The 16,443-nt window shown below is 38.7% G+C and overlaps 1 protein-coding gene across 1 annotated transcript; it reads right to left on the bottom strand.

Moving 5' to 3' along the window:
* Nucleotides 1-977: 977 nt before the first annotated feature.
* On the bottom strand, nt 978-16,341 carry LOC104407522 (chromosome unknown open reading frame, human C6orf165). The gene is made up of 12 exons (XM_010016828.1): nt 16,234-16,341; nt 14,492-14,575; nt 14,095-14,185; nt 12,810-12,998; nt 12,406-12,564; nt 10,449-10,657; nt 9,027-9,146; nt 7,249-7,447; nt 6,403-6,540; nt 4,147-4,340; nt 2,956-3,099; nt 978-1,208 (listed from the first exon to the last, which is right to left on the bottom strand). The coding sequence occupies exons 1-12, from the start codon at nt 16,339-16,341 to the stop codon at nt 978-980; spliced, it is 1,866 nt and encodes a 621-aa protein (XP_010015130.1).
* Nucleotides 16,342-16,443: the final 102 nt, after the last annotated feature.

The following is a 16,443-nucleotide window of genomic DNA, read 5'->3' as shown; positions in this document are numbered from 1 at the left end:
AGGGATGGCGCAGCCACAGCTTCTCTGGGCAACCTGTGCCAGCGCCTCAGCACCCTCACAGGGAAGAACTTCTTCCTAATGTCCAATCTAAATCCACACCCTTTCAGTTTCAAGCCATTACCCCTTGTCCTGTCAGTACATGTCCCTGTAAAAAGTCCCTCTCCAGCTTTCTTGTAGACTCCCTTTAGGCACTGGAAGCTGCTCTAGGGTCTCCCTGGAGCCTTCTCTTTTCCATGCTGAACAAGCCCAAGTCTCTCAGCCTGTCACCACAGGAGAGATGCTCCAGACCTCAGAGCATCTTTGTGGCCTCCTCTGGACTTGCTCTAGCAGGTTCATGTCCCTCTTGTGTTGGGGACCCAGAGCTGAAAGCAGTACTGCAGGCGGGGTCTCACGAGAGCAGAGTAGATGGGCAGGATCACCTCCTTCGACCTGCTGGTCACACTCCTGTTGGTGCAGCTCAAGACACAGTTGGCTTTCTGGGCTGCACATGCACACTGCTGGGTCACATTAACCGTCTCATCAACCAACACCCCCAAGACCTTCTCCACGGGGCTGCTCTCATTTCACACCAATGGGAACTACGCCTCCGTGGGAGCTGCAGCATTGGCCTTCTATCTCATAAAAGCTGTTCATCTTATATTATCCTCTCCGTGCACAAAAGACATGGCTCTCAGCAGCAGTGTTTCAGCAGGCAGCCACTGTATTAAAACGTCAAGAAAATCTGAGGAAACTGTTTTAAATGTTAGTTTATGCTAAAGTCTTTAGGAACATCTTGATTCTAAATTGCTGCTTAAAGTGTGGGTGCTTCAAGCTTATCATTTCTATCACTTGATGCCAGTCAGCAGCCCCAACAGATAAATAAATCAACTGCTCCTAGAGCCAACAGACACAGTAAAATCTTTTTTATTGTATTTCAGATATACACAGGGAATTTTATTTATACATTCAATATATATCTTCAGATTTCTCATTTTCACTTAGGTTTCATCTACTGCTCTTGTTAAGTTTACTTTGACCATATGAGTAGTGGGAGATGATCGTCCTCGGAGACCTTCCAGGAAAATCTGTGGTCTGGGTACATTGCTTGAGTTGTCGCGCTTAGTCTGGGTGCTAACATCTTTTGGCAAGTAGACTTGGGTGCAGTTCTGTCTTCTCATATTGCTGAGATCAGTCTGCATGGCATGAGTTAATTTGCGTCGCAAATTTGCCTAAAACCACAAAAAGTAGCAGATTAAGCAAAATCTCCTTTGAGCATTTTAGCACTAATGTATACTTAGGTGTGTTTGTGTGTTTTACATCTCTGGGCTTCCCAAACCTGCAACATGGTCCACTGTTAATACACAGTTGCACCACTATGACTGTGAGTTTTCTGGCTAACTATGAACAGCAGGAAGAAAACTAAAGCACATGAGGTCATTTTCTAACAAAACCCAAAATATGTCCAATGGTCCCCTGAAGTATCAAATTCACAGATGCATTGGTAAATTTTTCTGTTATTTTAACACTTTGGTTCTAATGTTGTATCACCTCCATATTACAGATTCTGTGTAGTCACTGTAGACAAAACACTTCCATGCATCTGGGATTTTTTGTTTCATCTCAGTATCACTCATCTCCCATATGGACAGTTGAGGCTAAAAACCCTTAATACTTTAAAGTACTTTCTCTAAATATCTCAAACTAATGAGCTACACATTTGCTTGTGAATGGTCTTCATGTTCATCTGTTGGGAAACATCCACTTTTGCTTATGCTAAACTAAGTCACTGACCACATCTTTTACATTTATTTATGTACTTTCATCCATTAGAGAAGAAAAGGAGGCTTTTAGCCAGGCCCCTTGTAAACCTAATTGGCTTCTTTATATACCTCAGGAACAACTATTACTTAGAATCGTATTTTATAAGCCAGTTAACACTGGCAAGACTTCTCAGTCCTGAATTTTGGTTTCATCTTATAATGTTGAGAGATTTCACAGCAAAGAGAACAACAGAAAGGAAATAAGCAGCACAGCAGACCACAGGCCTCTGTAGTGCATGAGTTCACAGACAAAATGTAGTCAACCCTGCACTATTCTGTGTCCAGTGGATATTGGTAACTGCAATATTCCCTCTACTCACAAGTTCATTTTGACTGAATTATGAAAACCTGGACATCTGCATGTGCTGGCAAACCCTAGAAAGCAGCTTTTAAAGATATGTGTATTTAAAAGCTTTTATGTATGCAGCCAACCTTCTGTGGATAGACTGTGCTTTCCAATCCATCAGTAAATCAACATGATAGTATAACAAACATTTCTTCTGGCTTATATATACAACAGAAAACCTACTCGCTCTGTTTCTTATCACTCCAATCCTATATGAAAGAGGCCTCATGCTTTGATACCTTTCAAGGTTAGATAATTAGCTCAAAGAAAGTCTCTGCAGGGTCAAACACATCCAAAGTTATTCCTAACCATTCTGTCTGCCAGTTACTACATTTTCCTCCTCTTGCTTGATGGTGATGAACATTAATATAAATTACTCAACTTGCAATTAAGTTTTACCTTTCTGCAACCTGTTGTGTGTTGTTGATTTGTTGGCTTTTTTCTTTTTATGACAAAGTATATAGTAGTATCTTCAACCAGTTTATTTCAGTGTAGAGAAACTACTTTAGAAATCAAGCTAATAAACACATTCTTATTCCTTACAGAAGGTAACTGAAAAACTTGGAATGAATAGACTTAGCAGTGGAAGCACTGGTCATAAAAACTGGGGAAGAATATGGGAGAACTGAGAGAACATGGAAGTCTAGAGATAAGGAGAGAAAATACCTGGAAAAAAACTAGTGAGCCAGTTGTAACAATGTGTGTGTCTTTGAATAAGGTTAGATTTATGTTGCAAGGAACAGAAGTTTACAGTAATTTATTCTGAATTTTGTTATCCAACAATGAAAATCTGGTAGTAACATTACAAACCAATTTTATAGCTTTTCTTCTCATTTCCCATTCATTCCACTCATAGGATGTCACAATGGTTGGAGGCAAGATATGCGTATCAGTTTGAGAACTACTGTCACATTTTACAATTGGTTTCATCAAACATTTGTCTGGAGCTCCGGCCTGGATGAAAACAAACAAACAAAACCAAGCAAGGCATTACTGAGAAGAATGCAGACTTCTCAGAAAAAAATAGCAAATGGATATGCTACTTTTTAAAAGCAAATACAACAAGTGGATAATGATTTTTACGTTCAACAGTGTTTTGGTTTTTTTTTATTCCTGCCTCCACTAAAAAGAAGAAACCACTAAGTATTTGATGGATTTAATTTCTGACAGACAACTCTTTAGGCAGAGGCCACAGCTGAATTTCAGACTTCCACATCCTGAGTGAGAGCTTAATAATTGGATTTTGGTCAAAAGGAGCCCCATCACCACCACCACCAGTATTTTATGAAGCAGGCACCTCAGTTTGTCTCTATGAATGGACTAAAAATCACAAATCATAACCAGGAGAAGTGCTTACATCTCTGCCAGAGCTGGGATATAAACTATATCTTTCTCACCAAGGGCCAGTTCAAGACTACATTCTTTGCATTGCTAGGGACCTAGAATTCACAATGAATCACAGAGAATGTCTATGAATCCAAATAATATCTTTAGATTTCGCACAGTGGCACTGTTGCATTCATGATTAATGAGTCCCCTTTCATTTCGTAATATAATCCGTAATTCCTGTCCCCAGATATCATTACACCTTCATCCAGCACATAACAGATGAACTGCTAAGATAAAGCTCTAGTTATTATGGTATCTGGCTTATCTTCTATTGCACTTATTTACTGTCCCTTTAAGTTTTGCAAAAATGATGAAAAGAAACATCAGACACGGGATCTTTCTAGTCTAAGGAAAAAACAGCTTTTATTGCTGTCACAACCCTTTGGCTCTATGTACTCTCCTATGAAGAGATAAGGTGAGAACAACATTAACGGAAAATGTTTCTCATCAACACTCTAAAGGCGTGGAAAAGATGGACCTTCAGACATTCTGTATGACAGGCAGATGACTATATTCTAAAGATTGGTATCATCTGTTATCTTTATGTTCTAGAAAGGACAGACCAACCAGTAATCCAACAGCTGTTCAGCAAGAGGCATGGGCAATGTGTACCTGTGCATATGGAACAAAGTATTCAAACTGATGACAAAGCTCAAGCAGCTGAATTAGCTCTGCATATTCTTTTGCTTTTTCTACATTCAGCTGAATGAACTTATCTGGATCTTGAGCAAAGATATAAGCAGCTTCTCTGGAACTGAAAACATAACATTTCTCCTTGTGCTTCAAAATTCCAATAGCAGGATTTCCTAAAAAAAAAAAAAAAAAATTAAATAAACCAACCAAAACCAAAAAATCCAAACAAACCAAACAAACCAAACCCCACACAATAAAATGGTGAACAGTATTATATCCAATACAAAATACATTCATAATCAAGATTCTGTGTTTTCCTCAAGGCAGTTTCACTTCCTTTTTTCTGAAATCAGAATAAACACCTAAAAGTAAGCTTTGTTAAAGACAGACAAGTTTATTTTGTTAGGTCAGTACATCTGCTTTTGGTCAGTTCACATTCAGCTCGCCTTAGTGCATATCTGTCATAAGAACAACAGATAAAACACCTACAGCAAAGGCATAAGAAAACAGCCCATACCCACAAATGTTTCCCCTATAATCTCCAGAAATATCTGCTTGCACACCAGCACTCCATTTATACCAAAGGGCATAACACTGAAATTAACTGAAGAAGCAGATGAAGCAGCTGAAAAGCTGGACAATAAATTAACAGAGAAAATGAAATGTCAATAAAGGCTGAGTAACTCATATAGGAAAACACAAATTGAGCTCAAGGACAGTGGCAGACTCTGCTTCAGCTGTCATTGCCCAGGAAAGATCTAGAATCATCATAGACAGTGCCTTGAAATACTAAATGACACTATTCAGTGGCAATCATAAAAGCAAAAAGAACGTAGGAATTGTTAGGATGCAAACAGAGGGAGAGAAAAAACCCACCATTATAACAACCTATATGCCACACTTGTAATCATACATTTCGTTCCAACACAACAGAATATGAAAAAGTAAAATGGAGTTGGGAATGAGCAGAGGCTTGGGATACTTTTCGCAGAAGGAGAGGTTAAAGAAAGAGGCCTCTTCAGCATCAAAAAGAAGCAACCAAAAATAAATTATATGATAGGAGGTTATAAAACCATGATTTGTGTACAGTATAAAATTACTATTTGTTAATTTTCCTAATCGAAAGTCTATCAGGTCTTTGATGAAATTACTAAGCCAGAGCTTAAAACTGTCTCAAAAAGAGGTACCTTTTCATAGTACATATAATTGTGGGACTCTTGACAGTAATAATATTCCACGGCAAACTCTAAATGCATTCAACAAGCAATTAGATAAATGAAAAATGTCTCTCAAGGATTATTCAGCAGAAGGTTACAGTCTCAGCATTTATCTGAGGAAATCCCATAACCACTAACTGCTAGAACAGGGAAGGATATAATTAAGGAAGGATCATTCCTACTTGATTTCTCATAATCTTCAAGTATTCATGACTGTCCGTGTTCAAAAGTTAGATACAGGGCTAGAGAGACCTTTGGTCCAATCCAGGGCAGTTGTTCTCACATGCGATACTAAATAAGCAATTTACACTGCTGCTAAAATACGTATTTTTTAATACTGCCAATTAATGGCAATATTTTTCACCCAAACTCCTTAGATTTAAAAAAACCCCAATAATCCTATATGGGTAGGTTCTATAAAGGATAGGGAGACACAAAACCTGAATTGATGGGGTAGCTGAAATCAGGCTTGCTTTCAAGACAAATGACCCTAGAAGAGACCAAAAAAATCCCTATGATCCCTTGACTTTATCAAGTGCACTTTTGCTTTCTTTTCAGAGAAGATTTTTGGTACATTATAAAAACTATTTAAAAATACATATGATGTAGGCATGAATGGGTGTGCTTGCAACACACAGATATGTGAAATAGAAGGAATGACCAGTTTCCTATGCCTGTATTAAAACACATTAACAGCAGTAAACAAGCCTGCATTCAGCTGCAGTGTAGGTTATACGGGGGCAAATGCAGCAGTTGGAAACATTTATCCATTCCATCTTGTTTCTGCCTCTGCTTGCTTGTGCCTGCTTTCTCCTGAGAACCTTCTATTTAGGGCAGTTTATTTGTGTAATTTTTAAAGAAAATTACTTTAACTGGTGAAATAAGTTATCTGGGGTGAAAATTACAAACATGATAACACAGTACTCTAACTAGAGGATGCATTCAGAACATACCTTTATATTTTCCCTATTACTTGTGTACATGTAAGGTATGGAAAAGACTTAATTACAAAGCATACCTGGGAGGGTGAGGCCTTTCACACCAATTGCATGTGCACAGAAACCATGGTACTGGATTAGCAACCGATCAAAATTATCAGTAGTCTCTGGAAAAAGCCATTCTTGGTTCTCAAAATCAGAAACATTCACTCTGGTTCCTAAGAAAAGGTTTAACAAAGGAAGGATTTCAGTGACAAAACATCAGATATTGAAAGTACAATAATGTTACAGCATGACTGGATTACCCTGGTGTTCACAGGTGGCACCTGCAGTGCCAAGATCCCAAAAGCCACAATTCAGCCCTGCCTTAAGAGAGATCCTACTGAAAAATCAGTCCTGCAAGAGCCTTCTTTAGCAGCGCTAGTTTTCTTTGGAAGCAGGGAACAACAACAGGAAGGTAATATCTTATTCTTCTGTTTTGTTTTCACCCACTCAGGCATTACAAATCCCCTTAAGTATAGCTTGGTTGCTAGGGATACCGTCTTACAAACAAGCATGTCTGGTAAGAAAGCTCTGTTAAATTAGTTTTATTCCCCTTCCATTTCAGAAGTTCTGAAAGGTATAAAAAGACATAAACAAACTTAACAAATTAAAAAAAAAAAGGTAGTAGTAGTCTCCCCTGATCATTCTGCCATTTTTATAAAGCATGTTTGTATCTAGTAAATCTATTTTAATTTTATATACAAAGGAAAAAGCCCAAACTACATGATATGAAAAATAAAAGCACAGACTACAAGATGTATTTTAATTTACTGTGCAAATTCTGGTTATTAAAAAATAAATATGGAGCACCTTCTGTAAAGAAAATTCAAATCCCAAAATCTTGGGAAATCAAAGGAAACCAAAAAAGTAATAACTTTCAGTACCCATGGTTTCTCTTAACCTTTCCTCATCACTTTTCACAGTCAGTCCTTCCAGAAGAGATGTTAGCAGTTCCTCAGGAAAAAGCTGTGATTGGATTTCTGAGAACTGTTGCAGATTGTTAGTCATATTTGCAAGGAACTTTAGCAGTAGCATTTCATCCTGAAAGCCGGTCCAGAGATTAGAAAGTGCAACAAAGAGAGGCTAGAAAGTAAAGAAAATGAGCTGAAATCCAAATTGGTTTATTTCTGCAGTGTAACCCAAGTGCTGTGCACAACAATCCCTGCTATGAACAAAGTGAGGCTGATCTCCAAGGCCTTCAGCACCCAGAAATTCCAGGAAAACTCCTGGGCATTGTAAGAGGAGCTCCCTTCACATCTGCCCAAAGCATGTACATCCAGCACACAGGCCTATCGGCCAGAATGGTACTTTTCTACATTTTACACCAAAGCCTTTCCCAAATACATTACTCGGAGTACATGCTTGGAATTCAGTGCTTCACTACATACAGTTTTAAAACTGAAAATAAGGTGTTCAGGAGTAAGAAGGACCAGAAGAAATGCACCTGGTTAACTACCAAATGAAGTAAAACCACACCTTGTACATGCAAAAAATCAGGTTTTGTTATTTTGCCTGCCCTGCTTCCAGAATGACTTGGTACCACAGCCCCCAGGCCATCAGGTGAGACAGATTAACGGGGTGCAAGCCCTTCAGAGTGGTACAGCATTCCCAACAAATCTGGAATCTGCCATTCCCAGCAGCAATGCTGGCATACAGATGTACCCATGTACAGCAGAAGCCTAAGAACTCTGAGTATAAATGATGATTTCAGTGTCAGCGACATAAAACGTGCCCTGTTACATCTAAACACACAGAGGAAATTCAACTAAACACATGGAGGAGATTGAACAAATCTGAAATGCACACAAACAACATTATATTTTATGCATGTTACCAATATTATTATGAGAACAGCCAATGAAGTCAGCTCTGGAATACATCAGCATCTCTAATGCTGTGGAAATTTTATGGTTGCAAAAATGGAAGAAACTGAAGGAAGGGCAGCAAGATCCCAATCATTCTTTCTAGAATAAACGAAGAATATTAATGAAATCTACTATGCTTCCTAAAACGAATGCTTTCTACAAATATAAGCCTTATCATACAAGTAAGTCCTTCAGACTTGATCTTAGGAGGGCTCTAATTTTGTCTCTTGGTTGTGTTTCACAAAACTTGCATAAAATTATATACTTTGAGATCTCCGGACTCTGACAAATTTGACTGAATTTAGCCAACAGGTTCAGAAGCTACTGCGAGGAGCAAAGAGGCTGAAACCCCCATCACATAAACCTGATTTCTTTAGAAAAATGATATCAAAGACTCATACTGTAATTACAGGAATTGCTATCTGAAGGGACTTCAAAAGAATCACACTGTGATGAGCTGTTACCTGTCATCTTTACAGTTTCTGCAAGGAACAGGAAAGAATATTTACAAAAACAGGAAAATACCACTGTAAATCTACAAATACTGACAAATTACACAGTAAAATCCACTTAATTCCTTCTTTCCCTTTTGGTACCTTGCTTTTCTTTCACCTTGAGATCAAGCCTTTCTGTTTAGTTGGCCCCTTCAAAAATCACAGATGCAGATCACAGAGCGACAAAAAGGTAGCCTTTTTTATAACAAAAACTATACAAAAATACATCGGCAAAGTATTCTGTAATACTTTAGTATTTGTTTATAATTAAGACGAACCAGGTTTTCCATTCAAAATACTTACAAAAACTTCACTGGCATCTACAGAAACCTTATTCTCCACCGTGTTTTTCAAGCGCTCCATCGTTGTTGCAAACTGCACATGCATCTTTTCAACTTCTTGAGCACTTGTAATTGCATCAGACTGGAAAGAGAACTTACTTCGGGTAAGAAGTGTGACAGTCAAAAACTCAAGTATTTAGTAATAAGTATTTACTTGGATCTCTTAATTCAAATGATTTGAGACAACTGCTTTAAGGAATGAAATGTACCCTGACTATCCACAAAATACATTTTTCTGTAAGTGTTCAGGTGTAAAAACAGGCACTTCTCCCAAACATATACTAGTAATCTTTTATACAAAAAACCTCAATATTTTTACAGTGAAGAGAACTGAAAAAAATTATTTGAAAGAACTATCTTTCCAAGCTTTATGATATACAGGAAAGACTGCAGTTTCTCAAAAGACAAATGAAAAGGTCTTTAAAAAACCCCAAAAACAAACCCAACCAAACAAAAATCCAATCAAATTTCAAGAATTTAAATTGTGTCCTGCAAAGATTTCTGATGACTCCGTATGCGTTGGGGATGTCTGCAGACTAAAACTAAGATGATTTATGGATTGAACAAGTTTTTTCTCTTATGCCTTTTGGGATAGAGCAAATATGAGTATGCAACCAAGAAAAAAGTCTTACTTTTACAGTCTTTGGTTAATGAAATTAAACTAAAAAAGGAAACCTCCTGAAATTAAATGGAAGCACAGATACACTGAAACAAACAATCCTTTTTGTCTTTTACCTAAGAGTAGCCAAACCCAGTAAGTTAGGTGCAAAGTTCAGTCTGACAGATGATGTAGGTTCTCATATAGCAGATATCATGGTGAGGATCAGTTATAAACCACCCTACCAGGGTGAGGAGGCAGATGAAGGAGGGAACTGGGCTTGTTTAGTCTGGAGAAAAGGAGGCTGAAGGGAGACCTTACCGCTCTCTACAACTACCTGAAAGGAGGTTGTAGTGGGGGGGGGGTCAGTCTCTTTTCCCAAGTACGAGTGACAGGACAAGAGGAAATGGCCTCTAGTTCCACCAGGGGAGATTTAGATTGGATTTTAAGAAAAATGGCTTCACTGGAAGGGTTGTCAAGCATTGGAACAGGCTGCCCAGGGGCGTGGTGGAGCCACCATCCCTGGAGGTATTTAAAAGATGTGCGGATGTGGCACTTATGGACGTGGTTTAGCTGTGGATGTGGCAGTGTTAGGTTAACAGTTGGATTCAAAGATCTTCAAGGTCCTTTCCAACCTAAATGATTCTATGATTCTATACATTTTATTTTAATTTTTAATTTATTTCTGAATTATTTTTCTTATATATCTGTCCCGTACAAGCAGGCAACTTGAATACATTCCATCTGCAGTAAAAATCTACAGGATAGAATATGACAGTATCTCACCAGAAGGATGCAAAGGAAGGCCTCATATTGTCTCACATTGAATAGTGCTTCTTTTAATTTAAAAGAACTAAGCTGTGTATGCCTGTGTTGGTCTTCCTGCATGGATTCCAGCAGAGCTGTGTACCGGTGGGCCAGTATATGGCAATTATTGAGACCTTCATCGATAGTCCGTGTAGCTGATGGAATGGCTTCATTCAGAATGGCTGGCACTATTTGTGCAGAATAAATATGAGATATGCATAAAAAGAATTATTCAAATCATTAGCAAATGGCTGAAATGCAGTATTTGAGCAAAGCAGTCTTCCAATAAAATTCTGATCTTTAAATTTTATCCTTATATTCATGCATTTCTTTTTAGCACAATTTTCCATTCTTGGTTTCCTCATTTGTAAAATACTTTTCCTGCTAGCAACACCAGCAAGCAGCAGTGCAGGAATTAGGCTTGAGGTATGTCTACCTAAACCCTTGTGAGCACAGAAAGACTAGACTTAACAAAGCTAGAACAGCAAGTAAATTTGTACAGGTATTACGAGCAGTCTAACCACAGCTGGCGGAATCTGAGCACTTGGCTGATTTACTTTTTAGAAGCAGGGTAGAAAGCCAAGCCCTGGTGAGACTGCTGCTAACACTTAGATTAAAGCTTTAGTGGTCTAACTACTGGCCATAAGCATAAAGACATCCATTTTATCTCCTGACCTAAGAGCATTCATGCTGTGTTTTTTTCTATTAAGCTATATGTAAACAGCTCAGTGCAAAGAAGCCCATATTATAATAAGCCAACACAGGTAACAGGATTAACAATCATACCATCTATCCTAAATCCCACAGATATTATAGTGACAAAGACCACAACATGTTGTAAATTGTGCCTTTTATAGAACCACAATAGTTGAATGTTCCCTCACACTGTAACGCAGGCCCAGTGAACCTAGAATAGACTCAGCCACAACACAGAAAGTTGACATTTGTGGGAAAGCATATGTTATAAAAATAGAAAACCAACAATGCCTTGCTTAGCATGTGAGAAAAAAAAAATAAATCACCAAATCTAAAAAGTTGCTATTTCTTTTTCTGTGTTTTACTAAAATCCCATCCAGATAAGCCAGTGCTTTGCTTCCCAATAAAGCACCATTTTCTTATCAGGAAAAGTACGTGCTGCAGCCTTTATTCTAGAAACTTTGTCTTTTAAAATAAAAGGTTTTACCCTAAAATTGGGCTGCAGACCCTTTTTACAAAGAAGTCGCCACAATGAGCTACAATACTACATGCATATTCACAAAAACATGTCTACTGACCAGTCATTTATTTGGTTATTAGTTGTAAATTGACCAGAAATAATGTGGGTTTTTTTTCTGGGAAAAGAGAAAGTGAGAGGAATAGCAAAGTCTTGCCCTGCACTGAATACAGCTTTTGAAAAATTCCAGGATAGCCACTGACATTTATTTTTTTTTGCTTATTAAAGCAGCAGAAATATTCAAGATAGAAGATTTTTGGGAACATGTTAAGAATCTGAAGAGGTTACACTAAATTACCAGAATACAGATAATGCCTCAGCAATTTTTATCACTTCTCATCACACATATGCAACAGAAAATTGTAACTGGATTGACAGTGTCCTTTTAAGATTTTAATTAATTATTTTCAAAGGCAAGCATTACATATTCAATTAACTTAATGGCAAGGGATTATGGAACAAGTTATCATGAAGTAAATCAGTGCACCAAGTTAATACATATAATCCTTCCACATCAACCACATAGGGCTCCCTCTTAGCTAAAAAGCAGTAGCCTACATGGAATCCTAGAATCAATACCAAATATTTACTTTTCCTTCAGATTTACAGGCCCTGAGTCAAAGCTGTTTATCTAGAGATGGGATATTACTGGAGCTGCTCCAGTGAAGAAAGACGGGGTGAATTATTTGGGAATACACAGCCCAAATGCAGTTGTCTACTTACAGTCATCAATGCTGCTTCCTCCTTTCCTGCATTCCTTGTTGTACAACCGAATTCCTGTGACTAGCATGGCAAGAGTTTTCAGCTGTTGCTCTTTGTTCTTCTTAGCAAGTGAGGTGAAAGTAATTATCTCTCTCTGGGGGAATACACTCTGCAGGGCAGCTATAAGCATAAGGTATGAGGGAACAGAAAAGAAAAATCATTAAGCAAGCAAAAATACCCTCTCCTGAACAACTGCAAAAAGTAGGAAATCCATGGCAAATTTAGACTTCGAGGCTGAGCAGTGACAGTAGGTAGCAAGCATTCACCCCAGTGTACCACAGCTGTATCTAAAGATCAGCAAAGAGAAGATGAGATTTTATTTTTCTGTAAGAAAAGCCCAGTTTCACACCTGGGAGTTTACTGACCTGCTACCTCCCTGACAACCCCAATATCTGTTGGGGATCCGAGGCCAGAGGCCAGCAACACATAGGTAACGATCTTTCGATACACATTTTCCATTTCTTCTTGAAGATGAGGACAACTATCTGTGATATCTCTGACCACAGGAGCCAGCCTTGCCTCCAGAACACGGTGCTGCTCACTGAGCAGTTCAGCTAGGAAAGAAGAACAGTTAGAAAGTGCCATCTAAATTCTTTAGAATTTGGCTTATACAGAGGGAACGGTTCATTTCCATTCAAGTCAGAGCACTGACTTCAGGTTCTGGAAGCACAGAAATGTGGAAGAGATGTTTAAGGTATCATACCATTGTAATTAACAACAGTGGAGTTAAACATTAACATTATTATCATGATTAACACTGGTCAGTAGAGTCCGGAGAACTATTCAGGCCAAATTAAGCAGCAAGTCTCTAGTTTTCTGGACATCTCTGACTGCAGCAGGACCTAACACACACACACACAATACATCCCTGAAGCTACATGCTCAAATCTGAAGACTACTCAGAATCTTCCTGGACTAACTGAGCTTACTGAGCTGTTTGAGTTCAAAGGACTTTGGAGCAGCTTTGTAGTGTTGCTAGTTTTTGGGTTTAATCCATGCTAACAAGAAAACGTTTTCATTGCCTCCCCACACAGAAATGTTTATTTTTTGTCTACTTCTGTTCTGTCCTCTGTTTCCCAGCCAGCCCTCACTGTCCCATTCAGATCTAAAGTTACAGTTACCGGAGAGACATTTTCCCCACGTAATTTTTCATCCACATTCCCATTCTCAGACCATATGAAGTTACCACTAATAAGACCAAAACATACTCAGTTAAAACTGTAACTGATTGTTCAAGATTGCTCATATCTCTCAATTAGGGCTATTGATAAAACATCAAGTTCTCTTTCAGACACATGCAGTTCTGGGTACTGGCTCTCTTTCAGATACACAGGTGCAGCACAAGTTTTTCTTGCTGAAGGCAGCTATCCACTGCACCTGACAGCGTAACTGTTCTCAAGCGATCTAACCCATTATGTTCAGTAAGCCTCTCAGACAGGGTGAGTGTACTCTCAGATCTAATGTACCTTTATTCCTCTACCATATCCATACTGAAACACCATACTTCTATGTAGTACAGTCCTCCAGGGATTTTTATTTTGCTGTACTGCCAGCAGTCATTTAAGAGGAATCACTGTTATCCCTACAGAGTGAGCTGTTAAATCCTTAACTCAGCATCAGCTTCTTCTATGAAAACGTATTTGAAATTACCTCGGTTCGCGTAGTTTGTATCAAAGTAAACTTGCATCTTAATTGTGCTCAGGGATGGGTTTGTTGTGTCGAGCAGCCTGGTAACACAGAGCTAAGAAGAGAGAAAGAGAAGTGAGTTCTTGTCTCTGGGGAAAAGCCTGAACTGCCAGGGACTATGCTACAGGTATCACAGCTGCAGTAGTGCCCCCTCACTACCATTCTCTCTATAGAAGTCATTTATTTACACGAGGAAACACATAGCCCAGTCTTTGGCTACAGAACCGTGAGAGAAAAAGTAGCATTAAAATTTTGAAAGTGTTCATACCAAAATAAAATGGCATTTTAGCTACAGGAAGAGGTAGCAAATAACACTATAGTCTTCACTAAGTGCTGACTCTCAGCATGATGTTAGAATTACCTGGATAATATTTTGCATATCTTCTTTTGTAAGGATTTGATCCACCTTTAAGTCATTTCTTGGATCTAAAGCAACAGCTTTCACCTAGAGATTGCCAAAAGAAAGCTATTAATTTACATCTCAACATATACTCTGCAACTAACCTGTTATTTTCTGAAAAATCTCTAATGCAATCAGTATTTCTTTACTAGTCTTTTCTTTCATTTCAATCTTTGATAATGAAACAAAGTTACATCATTTCACATACTGCCAGTTTCAATCTCAGTTCTCAGACATAAGGGAAAAAAAAATCTCTTTGTGGTGCAAACTTTGCAGAGAAATATGTAAATGCATCTCCTTTAAAAACTTTCCTAGAAAAATATTTTTCTAAGTAAAACTTTATAAAAATCCATTGTGGTTGTTTTATGCATTGATATAAATGTTTGCCATTTGGATAAAAAAATCCGTTGTGTTCTGCATACAGGGAAATACCTGCATGTTTGCAGCTGGTATGCATGCTGCGTATCTTGCCCAGTACAGGATTTCCACTCACTAAAACTCACATGATTTTTACTGATCATGTTTAATTGACGAATACTGCTTCTGAACCCAATCTAATTTTTTAAAGCCATGATGTCACATTTACAAAAAGAAAAGGCAGTCTAACTGTACTGCTGTGAACCATTTACATTCATATACAAGTTTACTGAGAGCTGCTTCTGTTCTTATACCATCAATAAAAAAAGAACCTGGCTCCATCTTTCTTCAGACACGGCTTTGCAGATGCATTCGGACTATATTCTGCAGCAGCGCTGCGTCTCCTAAGAGCAGATGCCAAAGTGTGTAATATTTTTTAGGATACTTAAGTTGTCTACCAAGGTCAACACGAAGATTGATTCCATTTCATTTTTAGTTTAAGGGGGATCCAAGCCCACTCCTTCAAAAATTCAGCCCATTTATACTACGTGGCCCTGCCAAAGCAGGGAAACAAATAAAAGAATCCATCACAGTAGAGGGAAGAGATAAATGTCAAAGCATAAATACAGCTGCTGCAATAAACATTTGCCTATGAGTCATGCCTTTTTGTTCATTTACGAGAGCAGGAAGAAATGTTATTAAAACTTGGGGGAACACTTCTCTTTCTCACTTTAGAAACAAACCCAAATGGTTTCTCTGTCTGCAGAAGAAACCTGACGGAGAGCTCTGAGTTGGAGTTCAAAGAGTTCCCAAAACTCAGGGCCTGCAGCCTTTTCAGGCCTTATAGTCACACAGATAGCATTTCAGAGAAATTAAATACTTTTCTATGTTTTTAGGACCCTCTATTGAATATCACTCAACATCGCTTTAAAACTTCGTAGTGTGGGCAATCTGAAACCAAGATATTTCAAAGCCCAAGTTACCCCTGAAAGCCTCACTGCTGCCATCCCAGCTACGGACCTGCCATTTTAAGTTTGTTGACTTTTAAGACCGAAGGCATCATTGCCATCCTCTCCTATGTCTTTCAGTCCAAGCAGTGCCAGCGACTTTGGGGGAACTGTTGATCCTGTGTAAAATTAATCCCTCATGAATGCCTTAAAAACCAGCTGGAACTGCCAAGCTACAGGCACACAGGTCTGAAACTTCTCGTCTGTAGGCCATCAATACGTATTTAGCTCAATATTTTACGCTCCATAGCAGAGTTCGAAGGTGATTAGAAGAGCACCCATACGAAATAACAATAATAAAACAAGGAAAGCAGCCCTGAACATTTACTTTGCCCTTACCATGAAAGCCACTAAGGTTTCAGACACAGTTTGTCCCTGGGTGGCGCATTCTTGCCCGATCTCGCGAATGATTTTCTTGACGACATTCCTGGTCTGGTCGGAGGACATGCTGGACGAGCACACGCGTTAACGGGATCAACAGCCGCTTAAGAGCCCGGGAGCGCCCTTCAACGTTTCGCCACGTGGGGCTCAGGTCCCCCGCGCCGCGGT

Source organism: Nestor notabilis, unplaced genomic scaffold (genome assembly GCF_000696875.1).
Source record: "Nestor notabilis isolate BGI_N333 unplaced genomic scaffold, ASM69687v1 scaffold10656, whole genome shotgun sequence".
Lineage (NCBI taxonomy): Eukaryota > Metazoa > Chordata > Aves > Psittaciformes > Psittacidae > Nestor > Nestor notabilis.
This window is presented reverse-complemented; position numbering and strand designations above follow the sequence as displayed.

Excerpts from the sequence above, each read along its gene's own strand:
- LOC104407522 (XM_010016828.1), bottom strand. The coding sequence starts at position 16,341 with ATGTCCTCCGACCAGACCAGGAATGTCGTCAAGAAAATCATTCGCGAG. Across the intron at positions 14,576-16,233 it reads AAACCTTAGTGGCTTTCATG|GTGAAAGCTGTTGCTTTAGA; the intron begins GTAAGGGCAAAG and ends GGCAATCTCTAG. Across the intron at positions 3,100-4,146 it reads ACTTTGTTCCATATGCACAG|GCCGGAGCTCCAGACAAATG; the intron begins GTACACATTGCC and ends GTTTTCATCCAG.